The 19,405-nt window shown below is 51.1% G+C and overlaps 1 protein-coding gene across 1 annotated transcript in view; it reads left to right on the top strand.

Moving 5' to 3' along the window:
- TLL2 (tolloid-like 2) overlaps nt 1-16,494 on the top strand; it is a 112,703-nt gene extending 96,209 nt beyond the window's left edge. The window contains exons 14-21 of the mRNA XM_012654502.1: nt 1,845-1,970; nt 2,659-2,819; nt 4,131-4,311; nt 7,804-7,929; nt 9,622-9,749; nt 12,478-12,691; nt 14,631-14,881; nt 16,360-16,494. Coding sequence (XP_012509956.1) covers nt 1,845-1,970; nt 2,659-2,819; nt 4,131-4,311; nt 7,804-7,929; nt 9,622-9,749; nt 12,478-12,691; nt 14,631-14,881; nt 16,360-16,494 — 1,322 coding nt within the window. The remainder of the gene's footprint in view (nt 1-1,844; nt 1,971-2,658; nt 2,820-4,130; nt 4,312-7,803; nt 7,930-9,621; nt 9,750-12,477; nt 12,692-14,630; nt 14,882-16,359) is intronic.
- Nucleotides 16,495-19,405: the final 2,911 nt, after the last annotated feature.

Below are 19,405 nucleotides of genomic sequence, written 5' to 3' on the forward strand. Positions count from 1 at the left end.
CAGCTCCCCGGAGGTCACCCAATTGGTTGGGGGAAGATTCACTGGTGGAGCCAACCCAGGTCTAACTCACTCTAAAGCCTGGACTCTTCCCACTACTCTTTACGATCAATTTTCTTCCTTCTATACTTTCTAGCAAATGGCTAAGAAAACGCTTTGCATATTGTAAGGCGATGAACAAATAATTGCACCATTGTTAGGGTTTTTGCATACTTAATACTTACATCGATTGAAGGCCATGGACAACTTCATCTCCCTGCCTAGAGCTTCTCTACCGAACCCAATTACCCCTGATGACCAATTCATTTATTTAAACCTTTGTCGAGCCCAAGAATACGTCCCTCCTAGAGTTCCCTAAGTTTGCTGTCCACTGTGTGAAATGACGAGGTATTTACAGTCCATCCTTTCCCCAGTGAAGAGCAAGCAGGTTGATGAGGAATTTGTGCATCGCAGACGAGGATTGGGGAAGGAAACGGGTGGATCTGAGTCGGAAATGGGCAGAGTAGAGGGAGACGTGAAAATTGGAGGGTTTGCATTTTCTGTAGGGCCAATGGGTTGGAAGTTGTAAGGATTCAGACTTTTGACCCAAGAAATACCTTTGAAAAGTAGCAAGAGTCCTGTCTCTGGGAGTTTTCGAGCAGGGTCTGAAAAGCCATCTCTCAGGAACGTGATAAAAATCATCCCTGCCTGGGGCGGCAAGACTGGGTCTCTGTGCAGGTCCTGACCAAGCCCTAGATGTCCCTATCTCTCCTGTGTGTGCTGTGTTCTTTCGGGCTTTGGTGAACTGTCCATACTTGCTCTATTCCTACCTCCCGTGGGGCTATGGGCCAGCGCTGCCCTTCTCACCCCCGTCCCATCCTTTCTTCTTCCTAGATTGGACTTTTGGAAAACAGATGTGTCAGTGTCTAGCTGTCCTTTCTCTAGACCCCTTTAGGTCTGCTAGGCCACACCCTGCACGCTCTCTGTCAGGGACAGGTATACCGTGGCTTGGCAACAGACAATGATATTTTCCCTTTTATTTCTAGTACTCTTAGAGATGCCCAACGCTAGGGTTTTCCTTTCCTTCAGTGGCGTGTGGGCTGATGTGTCCTGGGAGAGTCTCCAGTGATGCCCATGCTTTTCCTCTGGACAGCACCCATGGCATCCTATGTGCCATTATTTGATTGCTCCAAATGCATCACTAGACACTTGTAGGCACCAAATCTCATGGAGTGCCCCCCCACCCCGCCCCGCTAACTCAGCCTTGTCCTGGGCTCTCCTGCAGTTTCTCCCAGGAGCATAGGCTGACCGCAGGGCCCAGTGTTTTCTGTAACCTTAAAGAGCTCCCTGTGCACACCTCTTAAGGGTATTTATAAACATGCTAAATTACAGATTCTGGCTCTAATATGTAAAGAATACTTACACATCTTTATCTAGCAATGTGTCCTTTTGTCTTTACCCTTTCTTTAATGTCCCTGAGAAGTTGCCTATTTATGGGAGAAAAAATCCCCAATTCCATGGCATTGAAATGGATGAAGTCTTTGGTATGGAACCTTGTGAGATTTTTCAAGACCTCAGATGAAAACTACCGGCTGAACAGCTCAAAGAATTCAATTCCCCGGGCCTGAGGCCCACAGGAGCAGCCCTGCTCTGGCTAACAAGGTCTCCTGCCTTGGGCTGTTAGGGTCCTGCCCTTCTCTGTAGCTGCTGCCAGTTTTTCAGCTGTAGACATGGGGCTCCTTGGGAAGTGGCCACCAGGAGTCACTCTTGTTCTTAGAGCACACTAGCTGGGGACCCCGGGATGTGGAGGCCTTGGGAACAGACCAGGCAGCTTTGTGACAATTCGACCATGGTCACCTCCCCCACAGAGGTGGATGAGTGTTCCTGGCCAGACCACGGCGGCTGTGAGCATCGCTGTGTGAACACGCTGGGCAGCTACAAGTGCACCTGTGACCCAGGCTACGAGCTGGCTACCGATAAGAAGACGTGCGAAGGTTAGTGTGGGACCCGCCTTGCTAGAGTGAGAGGGGACGGGGACGTGGGGCAGAGAGGGGGCAGCGGCTGGCTGGAAAGGGACAAGGAGCAGAAGTGGTGAAAGATCCACCCACCTCCCAGAGGGAGAAACAGCTTGATAACTGTCATAAATATGAGCAAACTGCCAAAATTGCATGGACTCTGCCCTAGAAACTGCAATCAGGGTCGTGATTTATCTTCTGTGATGGTGTAAAATTTACATGATTATCAAGGTAGAAAATAAAAGCAAGGAAAACTGTGAGCACTTTGGTGTGACTCAACTGATAGCACACTTTGTTCATTGCATTTCTACCTGCCTTGTTTTCCTTGCCCACCTGCATGAATCTGCTTGTCCCCGCAAGCCAGGGACAGCGCATAGCTTTCTACAAACACTTCTACTTCTCCTCTGGTCCAAGTCACAGCCATGCCACTGGGTGGCAGGAAAGCACAAAGGCATCGACGTTATTTTAAACATCAGTAAAGACTGATCTCCAGTGTCATCCCTCCAAATCTTCAGTTGAAGCTATTGGACTAGAATAAAGGACACAGATTGTCTAACGTTTTTTGTTGTTGCTATTACAGAACAGCAGGGCTCATTGCTGCTTGTGGGAAATTGCAGCCACTTGGAACTAAAACCAAATGCGTTTTGTTTCTGTTCCTCCCGTGCAGTGGCCTGTGGCGGTTTCATTACCAAGCTGAATGGAACCATCACCAGCCCTGGGTGGCCAAAGGAGTATCCCACGAACAAAAACTGTGTCTGGCAGGTGGTGGCCCCCGTTCAGTACCAGATCTCCCTCCAGTTTGAAGTGTTTGAACTGGAAGGCAATGACGTATGTTTCTGTGCTCTAATTGACTGGGGACTGTGTGGAGATGTGACTGAGAGCTGGAAAGTGGTGAGGGGCTCAGCAGGCAGGGAGATGGCTTGTGCTGGAACTGGCGCTTCCGAGAGTCGCAGGACCTTGGCTGGGAAGACTCTGCGGGAGCGTTTTGTCTAATTGTTTCAGCTGCATGTCCTCTGCAGCTAGAGCACCTGCGGCCCTCTTGTCACTGATAAATCCACGGAGAATCAGGACGAGAGTTGAGGAGGCAGGTGTTGGGGTGGGAGGTGGACAGGACTGGTATGTGCCCTGGGGTGCAAATCCAGGGTTGGTGTCCTGCTGATGGGAATGGAGGGGTGAGGACCAGCTAGGGACAGGGATGCTACAGACGGCCTGTTCCCTCTCTCGGGCAGTGGTCATGGCTGACCCAGTCAGGCGAGGCCCAGGCAGCGCCCTGCAGCCGGAGTGTTAGTCACGCATGCCTCCACCTGCACCCTGGGCTGGCAGGACCCCTGGGACACACAGGTCCTTCTCCCCACCCCTCCTGTCCCCGCTGAGCTCCGGCCTGGCTCTGAGCTGACCAGTCTGACCTCTTGGGTACTGAAAAAGAGATCCCAGTGCCAATGACCCCAATGCCCAGAAGCCCCAGTGCCAATGAGGGGCTCACCCCAAAATGAATATTACACAGAAAAAACAAACCTTCAAAGTAATTGATCAGACCACCTAGCAGTTAAGGTCTTTTTGAGAAAAATCATTGCTATAGCAGGGAGCGTGGATTCTAGTCCTGGCTCCACCACTGCTGAGCTGTGTAACTTCAGACAGATGACTCGCCCCTTCTGAGCTTGTTTCTCTGCATGAACATATGATGGAGCTGGATTATACCAGTGGCTTGCAAACTTTTCCTCCTTGCCTCCTCCCCTTTCTCCTCCCTGCTCCTCTTCGCCTTGTTTTTCTTCTTATTCTAGCAGTGGGGCCCTTTGTTCACGCAAAAGTTCATGTAAGCCCAATATATAAAATAAATAAAAGTCAGGCTACAGAGTTACGGGAATGCAGGTTTTGGAGCCCAGCTTGGAAGGTCAGGGCCCCTCTGTCGCTCTCTGAAGTGCAGTCTAACTAGCAGAGGAGTAAGAGTCAGGGCACCTGCCACCTGGCAGGGTGCAACTTGCAGGAAGGGGTACAGCTTGCAGGAAGGGGTACAGCTTGCAGGAAGGGGTGCAGTTTGCAGGAAAGGGTGCAGCTCTCAGGAAGGGGTGCAGCAGTGTGCTGGGGGATCTGGGGTAGGGATGGGGGCCCCGGGCCGCTCTCCACCGCGCCCCCTTGCAGGTCTGTAAATACGACTTCGTGGAGGTGCGCAGCGGCCTGTCCCCCGACGCCAGCCTGCACGGCAGGTTCTGTGGCTCCGAGACGCCCGAGGTCATCACCTCTCAGAGCAACAACATGCGTGTGGAGTTCAAGTCGGACAACACCGTCTCCAAACGCGGCTTCAGGGCCCACTTCTTCTCAGGTACGTGGCTTCGGAGGTGAAGCCCATGCAGTGTGGGCTCCCCTTCGCTCTGTCTGCCCGCTCCCCTCCCAGCGTGGCTGCCTTGGAGGGACATGCCTACATCCAGGGGGGTTTTATTAGTAGCTGTGTTCGTTTCCTAGGCGCCATAGCAAATGACCACAAACTGGTTGGCTTAAACAGCAGAATCTTAATTCTCTAGCAGTTCTGGGGGCCAAAAGTCTGAAATCCAGGTGTGGGCAGGGCCGTGCTCCCTTGCCTCTTCCGGCAATCCTGGCGTTTCTTGGCTTGTAGCTGCGCCGCTCCCGTCTCTGCCTCCATCTCCACACGCCCTTCGTCCTGGAGCCTCTCTGCGTCCTGTCCTCTTATTAGGATTCCAGACGTTGGAATTAGGGCTGATTCTAAATCCAGGATGATTCCATCTCAAGATCTTTTATACTTTTGCAAAGACCTTATTTCCAAATAAGATCACATTCTGAGGTTCCAGGCGAACATGAGTTTGGGGCAGACACTGTTCGACCTTGCACAGCCACACACGGGCCCTGGTTCTCAAACTGGGGGCCTTGAGCTGTCAGGGCCAGCGCAGCAGCAGAAGGAAGAAGCCCTTTCTCCTGGGCTGGCGTCTGATGCTGGACGCTGCCTCCCCGCTGTCCTGCCGGGCACATTTCCTCTGCAGGTGCCTGTGCTCAGGTCACCCGCGACTCCCCACTGCCTCCTGTGCCATCGCCCTGCACTCCCGCACCCCCACCTCGTTCTCTCTTCACACGCACTGCGGCGGCGCTCCCTCTCCCTGGAACGTCCTTCATCTTCCCCACTTAGAAAGCGCCTACTTGGACTGGAAGGCCCCAGATGCCACTTTCTGCAGCTTTCCCTGGTTTCCTCTCGCCCTCTATCTTAGTCTGCCGTGTGCTGCTACAACAGAGGGCCAGTCTGTGACTGGGTCACGGACAATGAACAGAAATGTATTTGGCTCACGGGTCCGGAAGCTGGGAAGTCCATGATGGAGGGGCCACATGTGGTGAGGGCCTTCGTGCCGTGTCACAACAAGGTGGGAGGCATCACACGGGCGACAGAGAAAGGGAGGGGGCCAGACTCATCCTTTGCAAGGACCCCCCCTCCAGAGATAATGACCCAGACACCTCCTAAAGGCCCCGCCTCTCAACACCGTTGCATAGGGGATTAAGTTTCCGACACATGAACTTTGGGGACACATTCAAACCACAGCACCCTCTTAGCACAGTAACTGTTCTTTCATCAGAGTCCCGCAGCCCTGTCTACCTCCCCTCTGTCAGGGCTCTCATCACCAAGCCAGCTCCGTGAGCGTGTGGCCTGTGTCGTAGCACAGGGACTGCCCCCAGAAGGGCCTATGCTTGGTTTAAGGCTCGGCTCTGTTGTTGTCTTAAATTCCATAATTTTTTAACAAGTGACCCCATGTTCATCTTACATGGGCCCTGCAAATTATGTGGCGGGTCCTGTCTGTCATGTCGCATTAGAGTGTGAACTGTCTAAGAGCAGGAACTGTAATTTGGTTACCTTTTTATTCTCAGTGCTTAGCATAGAAACAACCCACTTTTTTATTTTATTTTATTTTGTAGATACCCAGAGTTCTGTCTCTGTGATTTTTTTGCAGTCTCTCATTGAAAAAGTTGTGCTTTGTTTTGTTTCGTTTTGAGTGCCTGCTGTGGGATAGCACAGTTCCAGTTAGTAGAGGCTGCCGGGGGAAGTGCCCCTAACTGGATGAGCTTACACCCAGCTAGGGAGCAGGGACACACCCTGCTAAGTCCCCGCCTGGGGCACTGCGGGGTAGGCCAGTGCAACAGGGGCCAACGTTTGGACAAGAGGGAAGCCACGGTTGCCTGGAGCAGTGGGTAAAACCTTTCACAGGCTGCATGGTGGTCTGAGCCAGGTCTTAAGGGATGGGAAGGTGTGGAGGGGGAGACAGGATGACTAGAGATAAGGCCGTCGAGGTCCCAAGAAGGGGAGGCAGTGTGACCACGGGGTTGGGGTCTCTACTGAGCACAGAAAGAGATGAGAACAGCCTGCGTGGAGCCAAGACCTGCGCTGGGAAGCCCAGGGTGCGAGATGGGCCGCGTCACTTCTAGTTCTGAAGGGCCCTGAATGTGGGGCTGAAGAGTCGGAACCTGATGGGACAGGAAGTGGGACCGTTTGCAGGTTCCTGAGCCGGGGAGGCCTAAAAGTTCATCTGACAAAGCCAGGCCAGGCGTGCGGAGCCGGGAGGGCCAGGGGAGCAGGGCAGGGCGGGAGCCTCCTCAGAGGAGGGGGCGCGAGGGCTGGAGGCAGGGGCCGGCTCCACGTTTGCACCGGGCACAGAAGGGCAGAGGAGAGGGTGCGGGCAGGGCAGGATCTGCGGCCTTCTGCAGAGGGACTGGGGAGGAAGGCCAGGGAGAAGCACTTCTGTGCAGCGCAGCAGGCAGCGTCCCCGCCTCTGTTTTCTCTAAGGGTTCTGGAAGTGCTCTTAATTGTCCTCCCGAAATAAACGGATGAGGCTAAAATACAGTGTTCAAGGAGGCATTAACCATGGTGGGCAAGAGGGTGTAGGGAGGGGAGGGAGACAGGACTGGCCCCTGAGGTCGTTCGGTGGGGGGGAGGCAGGGGGAGGTCTATCCTTGGTTATTGCGGGAACAGCTGGCTGAGGAGAGGGCTGCACACCGTGCCAGCCAGAGCCACAGGACCGGGATGACAGGAGCCAACGCTTGAGTTCATGCATCATGATAATTACAAAAGCTGACACTTACTACGCGTTGGGTGCCGTTCTGAGCGCTTTCCCTGCACTGATTCATTTACTCCTCCCAACAACGCTATGAGGTAAGGATACCACACTGTCCCCGTCTTACAGGGGAGGCAACTGAGGCACATCAGCTGACAGTGGTAGCATAGGACTAGTCCTCTTGGTCTGGCCCGTGGCCCACGCAATTACCTACCCCACGCCCAGGAGGTGGTGTAGAGTCGCAGGGCATGAGCCCAGGCCTCCGGGTCGGCCCCATAGGCCTCTTGCTCACTGGGGGAGCATTAGCCATTCTCAGCCTCAGTTTCCTTACCTGTAAAGTGGGCATAAAGGCACCTCCTTCCTAAGGTTGGGTGAAAACTAACTTGGATAATGTATAAAAAGCACTTGGGGCAGTGCCCATTCCATAGTATATACTCAGTAAGTGGCAGTTATTTTTATCATTGTTACTGTTGTTAGTAACATTAGCCGATCCTTCAGGGAGCTCCTTGTTTGGGCAGGGAGCAGGGCAGAGAACATACATCCATTAGAGTGCTTTAGGAGCATGGAGCAGTCAACACATACCAGGGCCAAGCGATACCCAACAAAGCCGAGGTGAAGACTCCCCCAACCCCCAGCAAGGGGTAATCAGGGCAGAGTGACAATCAGGGAGGCTCCCTGGAGGTGGCCACTTCTGAGCGGGGTTCTGAGCTGTGAGGGACATGCTCGAGTTGGTGCTTCCTCTTAGGACAGTCTGTTGATCTCTCTAGACAAGGATGAGTGTGTCGAGGACAACGGTGGGTGTCAGCACGAGTGCATCAACACGTTCGGGAGCTACCTGTGCCGCTGCAGGAACGGCTACCGGCTCCACGACAACGGGCACGACTGTAAAGAGGGTGAGGCTGCACCCTTGCGGGGCTGCCCTGGCCCCACACCCACGTGTGCATGTGCTCGTGCACGCGTGCGTCAGGGTAGGTCGGGTGGGGAGCTCTGCCACTGGCTGCTGAGCTAGGAACCCTGAGCAGGGAAGCTCAGCACCTGCTCTCCTCCTCTGGGGACTCCCTCTGGCCCTTCTGCTGAACAGCACTTTCCCAAGTAGCCCACTCCTTTCAGAGGCATGTGGGGGGCCTCGGGGGTTCCAGGTTGAGCTATTGTTGCAAAGTGGTTTAGCCTACAGGCTCTGGGATCAGACTGCCTAGGTCTAAATCCTGCTTCTGCCATTCATGATCATGAGCTGTGTGACCTTGGTCAAGTTTCTTAACCTCTCTGAGTCTCAGTTTCCTCTTCTGTTAAAAAGAGGCTATACCTCCTTCTGCAAGTTTTTGTGGGAATTAAAAGAATGCCTAGAAAGTATTTCAGACAGTTGGACACATATTATGTGCTGAAATGTCAATACAGACCAGCCAACCTCCATATTGTTTACTATATGCAGGTCTCATAGTAAAATAAATTTGGGGGAAACTTTGCTCTCTTCTCCGTTCACTACTAGTTCTTCAGGGCCAATTGGCTTTTAATGGCCATTTTGGTAAAACCTTCCCTCTGTTCTTACCCTGCCCAGGGAAGGCCAAGCATCTGTGATAAACACACAGGGCTCCAGGCCTTGGCCCCAGCCAGGGAGCCCTGCAAAGGAAGTCAAGGGTAGGGGAAGATGTGGAAGACACCCCCTCTCTGGGATAAACAGTTCGGAGTTAGGAGATTCGTCCAAGCGCTGGTTATTACAGAGTTCAGCATGCTTCCTAATCAGTTACAGCGCCGGCCTCAAAGCCAGGCAGGTCCCTTGCATTGAGAGTCCTGGCTCCACCCCTTACCAGCAAGGCACTTACCCTTTCGAAACCCATTTTCTTATTTGGAAAGTGGGAAGGACTAAACAAGAGGATACATGGAAAATACCGACCACAGCACCCAACACAGAGGAAGATAGATGCCAACCGTTGGCCAAGACGCTGGGCACTGAGCAAGTCATGGGGCCACTCCTGGCTAATAGCACTGCAACCAGGACAAGCTTGGCAGACGCCAGATGGAACTGTTTTGAAAACCTAGAGGAAGTGTGTAGACAGAAGGCACAGTGATGAAGGAGACCTCTGTCAGCCAGCATGGACTGAGCACTTGCCATGGCCTGGCACTCACTAAGCCCTTCCCATGCACCATCTCATTTAATCCACACATGGCCCTGAGGAGGGGGGCGCCCTTTTACAGATAAGGACACCAAAGCTTACATGAGTGCCCGAAGTCACACAGATTGTAGGTAGTGGAACGAGGACTTGAACTGAGGTCCATCCGACCCCAGGGCCTGTGCTCTTCACCTAGTACCAACTTTACCATATTTGCAGTGATGACCACGATGTGAATAGTAATAATAGTAAGAAAGATGACAGCCAGCAAGGCAGAAAATCCAGTTCAGGTAAACCTCCGTGAACATCTCTGTGCTGGGGGACACTTGTTTCAGGCTGACCCTGCCCCCACATTTGGCAATGACCCTGAGACAGTTAAGAGAGGGGGAGGAGATGCCCCTATCATGCCTAGGGTGCTGCCCACAAGTGAATTATTAATACTTTTCTCTCTCTCTCTGTGTCTCCCATCACCCCCAGCTGGCTGTGCACACAAGATCAGCAGTGCAGAGGGGACCCTGGAGAGCCCCAACTGGCCTGACAAATACCCCAGCCGGAGGGAGTGTACCTGGAACATCTCTTCCACCGCGGGCCACAGGGTGAAACTCGTGAGTCATTTTTGTAGTTTATTAAGAACATGGACTTTGGCATCAGGCAGACATGGGTTCGAGTTTCTGCTCTGTCAATTCCTAGCTCTGAAACCTGAAGGAAGTTTCTCGACATTTCCAGATCTGGATTTCATTAGCAGAAAACGAGGAAGCCCATTTTGCTAATGAAGCCCACCCCGTGGGCCGTTGTGCAGATTAAAAGAGTGAATGCACAAAAGCTCTACAAATGACCCCTGTTCACAGTGGGACCAGGACGAGAGGGCATCCACCACACAGATCTGCAGCACCGTTTGAGATTCAGTTGTTTCCAGTTTTAATTTTTTAGAAGACAATTCATTCTCAAGATTAAAACAAATGTAACCGCTATAGAAAGTTGGACAGTGGAAATCAAAAGTCCCCAGATCACTCACTCCCTCTCTAGAAAGGACCACTTTGAACATTTTGTTGTGAATCCTTCCAGAAATTTTCTATGTACATGCAATCATGAATATATACGCACGGAGAAAATATATATCTTTTTCTTACTCAAACTACTCTAATGGAATCTTATTATTCATATTCTTTTACAACTTGTATTTTTTTCTATTAGCAATAGGAGACTAAGTTCTTTATGTTAATTCTCTCTTGAATTAAAAAAAAATTTTCCAAGCCTTTATGTAAAGTCGGGTATGTGATGTGTGGTCTGTACACCACGCTCCGTTATTTCAAAGGAGAAAAGAGTCTCTTGGATACGTCTCATTTCTCAGCCCCTAGGGACCCCCAGGTCCAGGAGAATAAAACAAACCCTCTCGCCGGCTGGAGCATTTGTTGTACTCCAGACAGACAAACATTTTTTAAAATGGGTCGTCCTGACCGCATGAGTAGGATTGGCTCTGTGGATTATGGACCAATAATTCAGGGAGGATGGAAGAGAACAAAGAAGGAGAATGCGATGATGCATAGAGGATGGGGCGGGGACTCGCGGGGTGTTTGTTGGTGAGAACCACCACGAGTCAGGAGCAGAGGCAGGTGCGTGGGCTCCTGGGCATCGAGGGGTGGGGAACACAGGGCCCCTGACCGCAGCGGGCACCTCATATGCATGGGCTGCCCCTGGGGGAATTGTAGCTCTGCTAGGAGCCGCTGTCCCGGGTCAGCGGGAACAGCCTTGAACCTGGGTGCAGGTGAGTTAGTGCATTCAGGAAAGGCACTCCTTTCCAAGACTGCCACCTGCTGGACTGTGCTCGCAATGGCAACGTAAGTCCCCGAGGACCGGGAGGGAGTGGCGCCCTGGGGGGCGGGAGCGCACAACCCGCACAAGGGGAAGGTTCATACCCAGACGTGTTAGTTTCTAAAAGACGTTTCTTTGGGAAGTGGACGGTGGGTATATTGATTGTGCTCTGTCTTTTGACTCCCATAGAACGTGAGTTACATACTCAAGAAAGCTGGTGTTTCAGTGCATGGAGACAGCAGCAGGGCTGTCCCATCGCATGGCCCACCCCGGTGCTTGCTGTCCCCTTCGTGCTCCTGCCCAGTGTCTCTGCCCACCACTCTGGCCCCAGAGCTCCTTCCTCACAGGCGTGAGAGCTTTGCCCACTGCGGGGTGTTGGGTATCTCCGTGAAAGCCTGCCCTGCCCTGGTCCCTCTGTTTCTTCTCCCACCTCCATCTCTGCCCTGCAGCCCCAACCTCCCTCTTTTGAATCGAGACCCCCCCCAACTAATGTCCCCTCTCTCTGCTCTGTCACTCGGTCCAAGTCTTCATCTAACACCGTCCCCCTCACCTTGTCCCATCTCCCTTGCCGCCATGGGCTGCATCAGTCAGTCACCTACGCAGCACCTGAGAAGGCTACATTCAGGGCTGAAAAGCCGTTCCCTGAAGCTGGGGAGAGTCCTGGGGGGGACAGGGAGCATAACCTAGCGATGGTTAGCAGTGTGGGCAGGAGAAGGCTGGCTGGGGTCAAGTTCAGCGTCACCGTCTCTAGCTGCGTGAGCTTGGGCAAGTCAACCAACGTCTGTCTCTAAGACTGACTTTCCTCTTCTGCACATTGGAAATAATCTTCTCTCACAGTGTCACCAGAATTAAGTGAGAAAATACCCATAAATGCTTGGCGTGGAAAAAACACTTTACCGATGTCAGCCACCATGAGCATGCGACGCAGAGCACAAAGCCGCATCTACGCCGTTTGTGATGAAGGGTCCTTTGGTGGAGCGCTCAGGCTTAGAGCAGGGTCTCTGAGGCCAGAGCAGCTGGGTCACAGCCCAGTTCTACCAGTGTGTGACCTTGGGCAAGTCATCGGACATCTCCGTGCCTCAGTTTCCTCAGCTATGAAGTGAGGGTTAGACACATCGCAGGGGTGCGAGGTTTAAATGAGGCAATACTTGTAAGGCACTTAAAATAGTTGCCGGCGCAGAGTGAGCCCTCGGCTGTTGCTGGCTCTTAGTACTAAGTGAGGGAGAGGCAGCGCGATAGGACGGGAGGAAGACAGATTTGGGCTGTCAAAGCCTAGCTCTGCCGAGTAATAGCTGTCAAAATGTCAACAAGCATTTAAACTCTCTGAACTCCCACCGTCTCATCTGCAAAGTGGTCACAGCAGCTGTAGCTCATGTGACCACCGCACGGGGTTGTTTTGGAGACCCGATGTCGCCAAGCATCATCATGGCCACACGCCCCCTGCACTGCCTCACCCCCTTCCTCTCCAGCCCCTGAGAGGAGGCCCCGCCTCACCTTACTTTCTGCTCTTCTACCCCCCAGGCCTTTAATGAGTTCGAGATCGAGCAGCACCAGGAATGTGCCTATGACCACCTGGAAATGTACGACGGGCCCAACAGCCTGGCCCCCATCCTGGGCCGTTTCTGCGGCAGCAAGAAACCAGACCCCATGGTGGCTTCGGGCAGCAGCCTGTTTCTCAAGTTTTATTCAGACGCCTCTGTGCAGAGGAAAGGTTTCCAGGCGGTGCACAGCACAGGTACCTGGGGCCGGGCTCTGGCCTCCCGCTGGTGAGCACCTGGACAGGAGACAGGTGGTGAAGGCAGGGAAGGGGCTGCCTTTTATTCTACTTGAGGGGGAGGGGGAGGGGAGGAAGGTGCGTGATAAAACATCCCTGTTAAAATGAAACATCAGCAACCACAAGGAGAAAGGGCTCTTTTCTTTTGATGTCCTCAAATGACAAAATTTGAAGTGGGCAACCCTTTGTTGGTGCCCCATTTCTTTCCTCCCTCCTTCTCGTTCTTCCTTTTAAAAACATATTCCGTGTTAGTCTATAAAACCCAGAAGTCTGGGAGCTGAGTGGTGGAGAGCAGCCCTTTTATCCCTCTAAGAGCCAGTTATGGAAAATGAAAATGTTTCTGCTCCTTATTATTTTTTCCTCCACGCAAAATGCAAATAGCTCTATTGGGTCCTTCAGAGGAAAATGTATATTCTTTCAACTTATATTATCTACTTTGTTAAACAGAGGAATGTCAGTAAGAAAATTGGCTCTGCTCTGTAGCCATTAAAATGTGACCACCTGGGACTGGAGCCCATGGAACCAAATTTGACCCTTTGATCCTGGCATTAGATTGTGGCTCTTTGGCAGGGCTGGTGGCTGCCGAGGCCCACTCTACTTCTGCGAGTCTGAGATCATGATCATGGGACCCTGGATCCTTTTAGCATCCCCTTCCCCCAATTTTTTTCCAAGCCGGAACATGTGCATTAGGTCAAACAAAATGGCGACCAGCATCCTTAGGCAGCTTTGCTTGCCCTTGCTGAGCAGAAAACGCTTCGTGTTTATGGGACCCTCCCAAGCTCCATGTGGAGTCCTAGCTTTCTCAGAGAAGCTTAAAAGCCATTGACAAGTGATTTCGTCCCCTTGTCCCTGCAGAGACCAGGAACATAGGTGCTCCAGGTGCTATTTCATTGCCACCTGCATCTCAGGAATTTGAAATTTCCCAAAGACAGGCCAGATCTGGAAGAAATTCTAAGCTGGAGCAAACATGGCATCAGAGTGGGCAGCCGGGCAGGTCTGGGGCCAGGCAGGGCCTGGAGTGTTAGGACCACACGGCACAGAACCCACACGAGGGTGAGCCCTAGGCCCTCGGGGGCCGGCAGCACACTGGGGACAGGCTGTGCAGGAATTTGCCTCCAGAATTTCTGGGGCTTTCGAGACCAGTCTCATTGATCTATTTTACTTAGTGTGAACTCAAGTGGCCAAAACGTGAGATAGTATAGGGCCCGGGCTACTGTCTTAGTAAAAAGCCCAGAAGCAAAGGCTACAGAACATGAGCCTGCTGTCTGATGAGTGCTCACCTGAGACACCCACTGAAGCCTCAGAGGCGGCCTGTAGTCAATACTCTCCAATGCAAGAGCCGGTCAGGCAGACCTAAGGTTTCCAGGGTTGAGCGCGGACCTGCCGTTCTAATGTGCTTCCATCGCCCTCTGCTGGCAGAAATTGTAAATTACAGTAAGTCCGTCAGGCAGGTGTGAACTCTTCTCAGATGCCGCTGGCACCTCCAGGAGAGAAGGGGTAAAGACCCGGCCACTTCCCAGTGACCAGTCAGGCAAACCACCCATTGGCTCCATGTCTCCATAACTGGAAAAAAGAAAAAAAACAGGCAGCTCTTATCAGTAGCATGCTCAGGGATTTTCAGAGGCCTTATGTGGCCCAAGCTGGAAACAGGGCACCTTGGCTTGTAATAGCCACTTTGGAGCCCTGCCCCACCCCTCCAACCCCCTCACCCCCGCTGCCAGGGATCCCTGACCTCAGAGCCAGGCGCCTCTGTTTACTGCTCTGTAGAATGGGGTGAAGAGATTGCCCGGGTTCTCATGCAGGGCACGCACCAGGCTCTGCAGAGAGAGCTGCTGGGGTGCAGGTGGGGTGGCCGTGGGTGCTGTGCCGAGGGAGCATCCGGCTTCTCTCTCTGCTCCAGAGTGCGGGGGCAGGCTGAAGGCTGAAGTGCAGACCAAAGAGCTCTATTCCCATGCCCAGTTTGGGGACAACAACTACCCGAGCCAGGCCCGCTGCGACTGGGTGATCGTGGCAGAGGACGGCTACGGAGTGGAGCTGATCTTCCGGACCTTTGAGGTGGAGGAGGAGGCCGAATGTGGCTATGACTACATGGAAGCCTACGACGGCTACGACAGCTCGGCGCCCAGGCTCGGCCGCTTCTGCGGCTCTGGGGTGAGTCCCAGAGATGCTGAGGGGCAGAGGGGGCCCAGAGCGCGCCGATTCCGAGCACGAGCTGTGGGGTCAGGCACACCTGGGGTTGAGTCCCAGCTGCCCCTGCCACTGTGACAGCAGCCAGGAGGCCGGTTGTGCTGGATGGATGGGGAAGGGGAGAGCTGTGGAGGAGGCAGCCGGGGACCAGTCCGTGGGGGCCTCGGGCTGACGTCAGCTACGGGACAGCACTTTTCCTTTTAGGACTTTCCCCCATTTTTGCAAAGAGTTTTCCCCACTTTAAAGCCACTTTTATTTGGCTTTAAAATTATTAATTATACTTTCGTATATCCCCTATATTCACTATTCTCTCCCCAAGCAAAACCAAGGCCTATAAAAATTATGAATTACTCTCTCACCATAGATGCAATAGTTATGCTCAAGGTCAGCATTGCTTTTCTCATTGTGGCCTCTTCCCTGGGCCACTCCCCGAGGACAGGACAACCCTGCTTTGTTCACTGTTTCTCCAGCACCTGACATGGGGCCTGGCATGTAGTTGGTGCTCATTGGAAGTACGTGAACCAGCCAGTAGAGTGTCCTGGTCACTCCCTGGCTGCGCACGCTGGGCCCTGCCCTCTCCTTTCCTTTGCCTCCAGGGCTGATCACCCAAACTTCTTTGCTATGGGCCAGATCTTGGGATCATCTGTTCTCCTTGTGCTAAATGGAAACTAGAACTGATATTTATATGTCTTTGAATAATTTCCCTTCATCTTCCCTCATCCTTTAAAAAAGCAAGAATGACAAATTATGACTTAACCAATGGACTGCTTTTGATAAAGTCTTTCAAACTGTGGGATCTGTGGGGAGGAACCCCTTGGAGAGTTCTGAACAGTGAACTGTGGGGAAGCCTAGTTTTGCTGCAAAACCTTGCAGGCAAATGTAGTAGCTCTATCCCACTTTTTGTCCTTGGACAGGACATAGGCCTGAACAACGGTCTGTGTTTTGGGTCTCCCAGGAGACACGTCACAATGAAGACCCTAGAGCTGGGTGATTCATGGTACATACTTTCTAGTCAAAAGGACCTGAGCTCGGGTCCTGCCTACATGCATGAACTTGAGTCTCAGTGTCCTCAAGTGTAAAATGGAGATGGTACCTTCATTATAAGGTTGCTGCAAAGTTTACACGAGATAAGATCCGGAAGTCTTTAGCGCAGTGCCTGGCCCTCCTGTGTGTGCACTTAATAAATAATAGATTCTGTATGAGCTATACATCTAGGATCAGTTTTGGAAAAGCGGGGCCCAGAAAGTTCTCTAGAGCAAAATTTGCAGTGCTTTCCTTTGAAAAGGAACTGGCTTGATGCCCTTCAGAGTCTCTGGGGCCCGGAACACCTCATGGCAACACCAGCCATGCTATGTCCTTGTGTGAGGTCCTGTCCCATCCTCCTCATTTTAAACTCCAAGCACAGCTAAAGTCCTTCTGGTTTTCCTTTCTCCTTTCCTCAGCCATTGGAAGAAATCTACTCTGCAGGGGATTCCCTAATGATTCGATTCCACACAGATGATACCATCAGCAAGAAAGGCTTTCACGCCCGATACACCAGCACCAAGTTCCAGGACGCTCTGCACATGAAGAAATAATGCTAATGTTCTTGAAAGACAGGAACTGAGAATGTTTTTTATACCAATAGCACCTTGCAAAACTGCCCTAAGTCAGTGTACAGTATTTTTCTCAAACAAAAACTCAAAAGCCAGTCTCGGAGGTATATATTTGGTTGAAAGTACATAAAAGTTTGGCCAACAAGGAGGAGAGAATGTTCTTTTGATTCTGGCTATAATGCTATCAGTCGTAGACTTTTCAAGAAGATTAAGGTTTGAAGTCACTGACTGTTCAAGCTATGTTGTTCATACACGTTCTCCTTGTCCCTTGCTCCTGTGGGGCAGAAGGCCAGTCCTGGGGTTGGTCATTCCTCTAATCTGGACAGGCTTCCATGGGTACCCGGCACTGTGGCCATGTCCTGGGAACTCAGGCTGTCTTCTGTCTGTGTTGGTCTTTGAGGATGAAAGCTTGGCCGTGGTTGATTTGTGACTCGGAGCTTTGGCCAGAGTCTTTTGCTTTCTCTCTGCCAGGCACATGTCAAGCTAGAAACCTGAGAGATGTCCGGACTAAAAAAGGCATCGCAGTAAGCAGTGTGCACAGAGGGAGCTTTGAGTATGTGATCATTGTCATGAAATCAGGAGACCTCAAAGCCATTTCTCTGCATCATTGGCTCTGCTTGCCCCTTTGGGGTTCCCCATCCCTAATTGCATCAGGGGGCAAAGACATCCACTATGAATTCAGCAGAACGTTTGCTGGTAGGAGTCCCATTTGCTGAGAAGAAAACAACCTGGCTTATCTGGATATTTCTTTGCTCACTGACTTTATCTGCGCTTGGGATTCCACAGGCTTCCAAGAACATTTCTTCCTCCAGCTTTGGAGCCATTTGCTGTGGTGAACTCCTTGACAACCAATTGAAACTGCATTTGCCAGATGTGCAAAGACATCTCACGAAGGACCAGTTAAGGTCCCTTGTGGGGTGAACACTGTTGAAGATTGGTTAATTATAAGTTATGTAAGAATCATCACTTTGTGGGACAAGTCAATCTGTGACTAGCTTCCTGTAACCAACTGGGTTAAAGGGTGCATTGGTAACTTTGCTCAGATTAACTAGTATTCAATCGCCAACTTGCAATCGGAATTCACAACACTTGGCACTTGTTCTAGAGAAGTGTAGATGATGTTTACATAATTTTAGCACCTCAAGGTATAATTTAAACAGCGAGGTAGTTTTGAATGGCATTTCATTAAGGCATCTATGGGCATTATGAGCTAAAAGCTGTGGTATGTTAGCTTTAAAAGAGTATTTATGTTGGAATAATTTTAAAATAATGTTTACATAACTGTAAGTCCTGTTTGGTTGGTGTTGAACACAGGGCAGCACGTGAGTGTTTTTGGTCAGAGCCAAGATAGCTCCCAAGCACCGGAATTCCTTTGGGATAAATCAACATCATTTTCGACAAAGTATTTGTAAAAAGTTAAAAGCTATATTTTTCAAAGATCAGAATATGCCACCAGAGGACTTTATCTAATTAAAATGATTGTTGGGAGCAAAAACTAGAATAATACAAAGAAAGGTCAAAAAAAATGCATGGAAATATTTTTCCTTAAAACAGAACAAAATTAAAGTATTATAATTAATAATAATATATGTCTGTATATATGTACGTATGTAAAGGATCAGCTGTCAAAGCCTTAATCAATGCAGCGTGACAAACGCCAGCCCTGCTGGTCATAGCTTTACTATGTGGCGCCCAGGACCAGGGTCCCCTTCTACGCCTCTGCTCCCCCAAGCTCTGCCCTGGCCTGTCTTGGCCCTGGATCGAGGCCCAGCCCCCACTCTCACGTCGTGGTCAGACCCTGCCCAGGGTGAGCGTTGACACAGCAAATGGAGCAGTCTATCTCATGGTTCAGATCTCACCTGCCTCTTCTGGCAGATTCCTTCTCTCTGATTTTTGTATTTTCTGAGGTTTTCATTTTGTCTCATCTTGTCTGTCAAAGCTGAAACTGGAATCAGGATACATAAGGTGGCTGTTAAGGGTCATTGTCCAAGGAGATGAAAATTCTGGAGTTTCAACCTCTAAAAGTCTAAATAAGAGTAACCAATTCCATAGAAAAGGGGGAGGGAATCAGAAACACAGTGGGTTCTGCCTCAGCATTGGCTGCCCTCCTGAAACAATGACACTTCTTTTTATCACTTTAGTGTGAACGTTTTTCAAAAAGACACAGCTTCAACAGTTGTCACCATACGGCCAATTTGCAACAATGCAACCCTTATGAAAACCCTTATTTAGGCCTCCTGCGAGTGACGTATTCCCAGAAAAGACAAGCTCTGATTCAGCTGGGGCTGGCTGGGCTTCCTCTGGAAGCCCACCCTTCTGGGGATCTGTGCATGACGCAGGTTCTACAAAGAACCTCAAGGCTGGCTTCACAAGAGAAAGACCCAGGCTCCTGCCTTGGCACTTCCAATTGCTGAGTGACCTGCGTACACATGTCTTCCAGGCAGATGACAGAGGTAGAGGATGGTGGTCCATCCGGCCTGCTTTGTCCTTTAATTAGGTGCCAGGCCTTGAGGATGACACAGAGCTGCAAGACTAGCTTCAGTTCAGGGAACTGTCTTAGGACAAACCATCTGACGAAGAATTTGGGGTCCGGCCTGGTCCAATTCTAGTGTAATCTGGCCTAGCAGAAGTTAGAAGCTGGATCACAGGGCAGGATAAAATCTGGAATTAACTGTAGCCAGTAGAATTTCTGCAAACAGAGAAAGTGAGGCTGTTCATTAATTCACTATTCGCTTTATTTTCCTCTAAGGTAAAGTTTCCCTCTACTTCTATTTCACTATTTCCCTCTAAAGTTTCATATTACTCACCAATTGTTCTGCCTGTTTAAATAATTTGTAAAATCTTGCTAACTAGTAGATTCCCATTGGGATTTTCCATTGATCAGGTCCATTTG

The sequence above is a fragment of the Propithecus coquereli genome, unplaced genomic scaffold (genome assembly GCF_000956105.1).
Source record: "Propithecus coquereli isolate 6110/MARCELLA unplaced genomic scaffold, Pcoq_1.0 Scaffold440, whole genome shotgun sequence".
Taxonomy (NCBI): domain Eukaryota; kingdom Metazoa; phylum Chordata; class Mammalia; order Primates; family Indriidae; genus Propithecus; species Propithecus coquereli.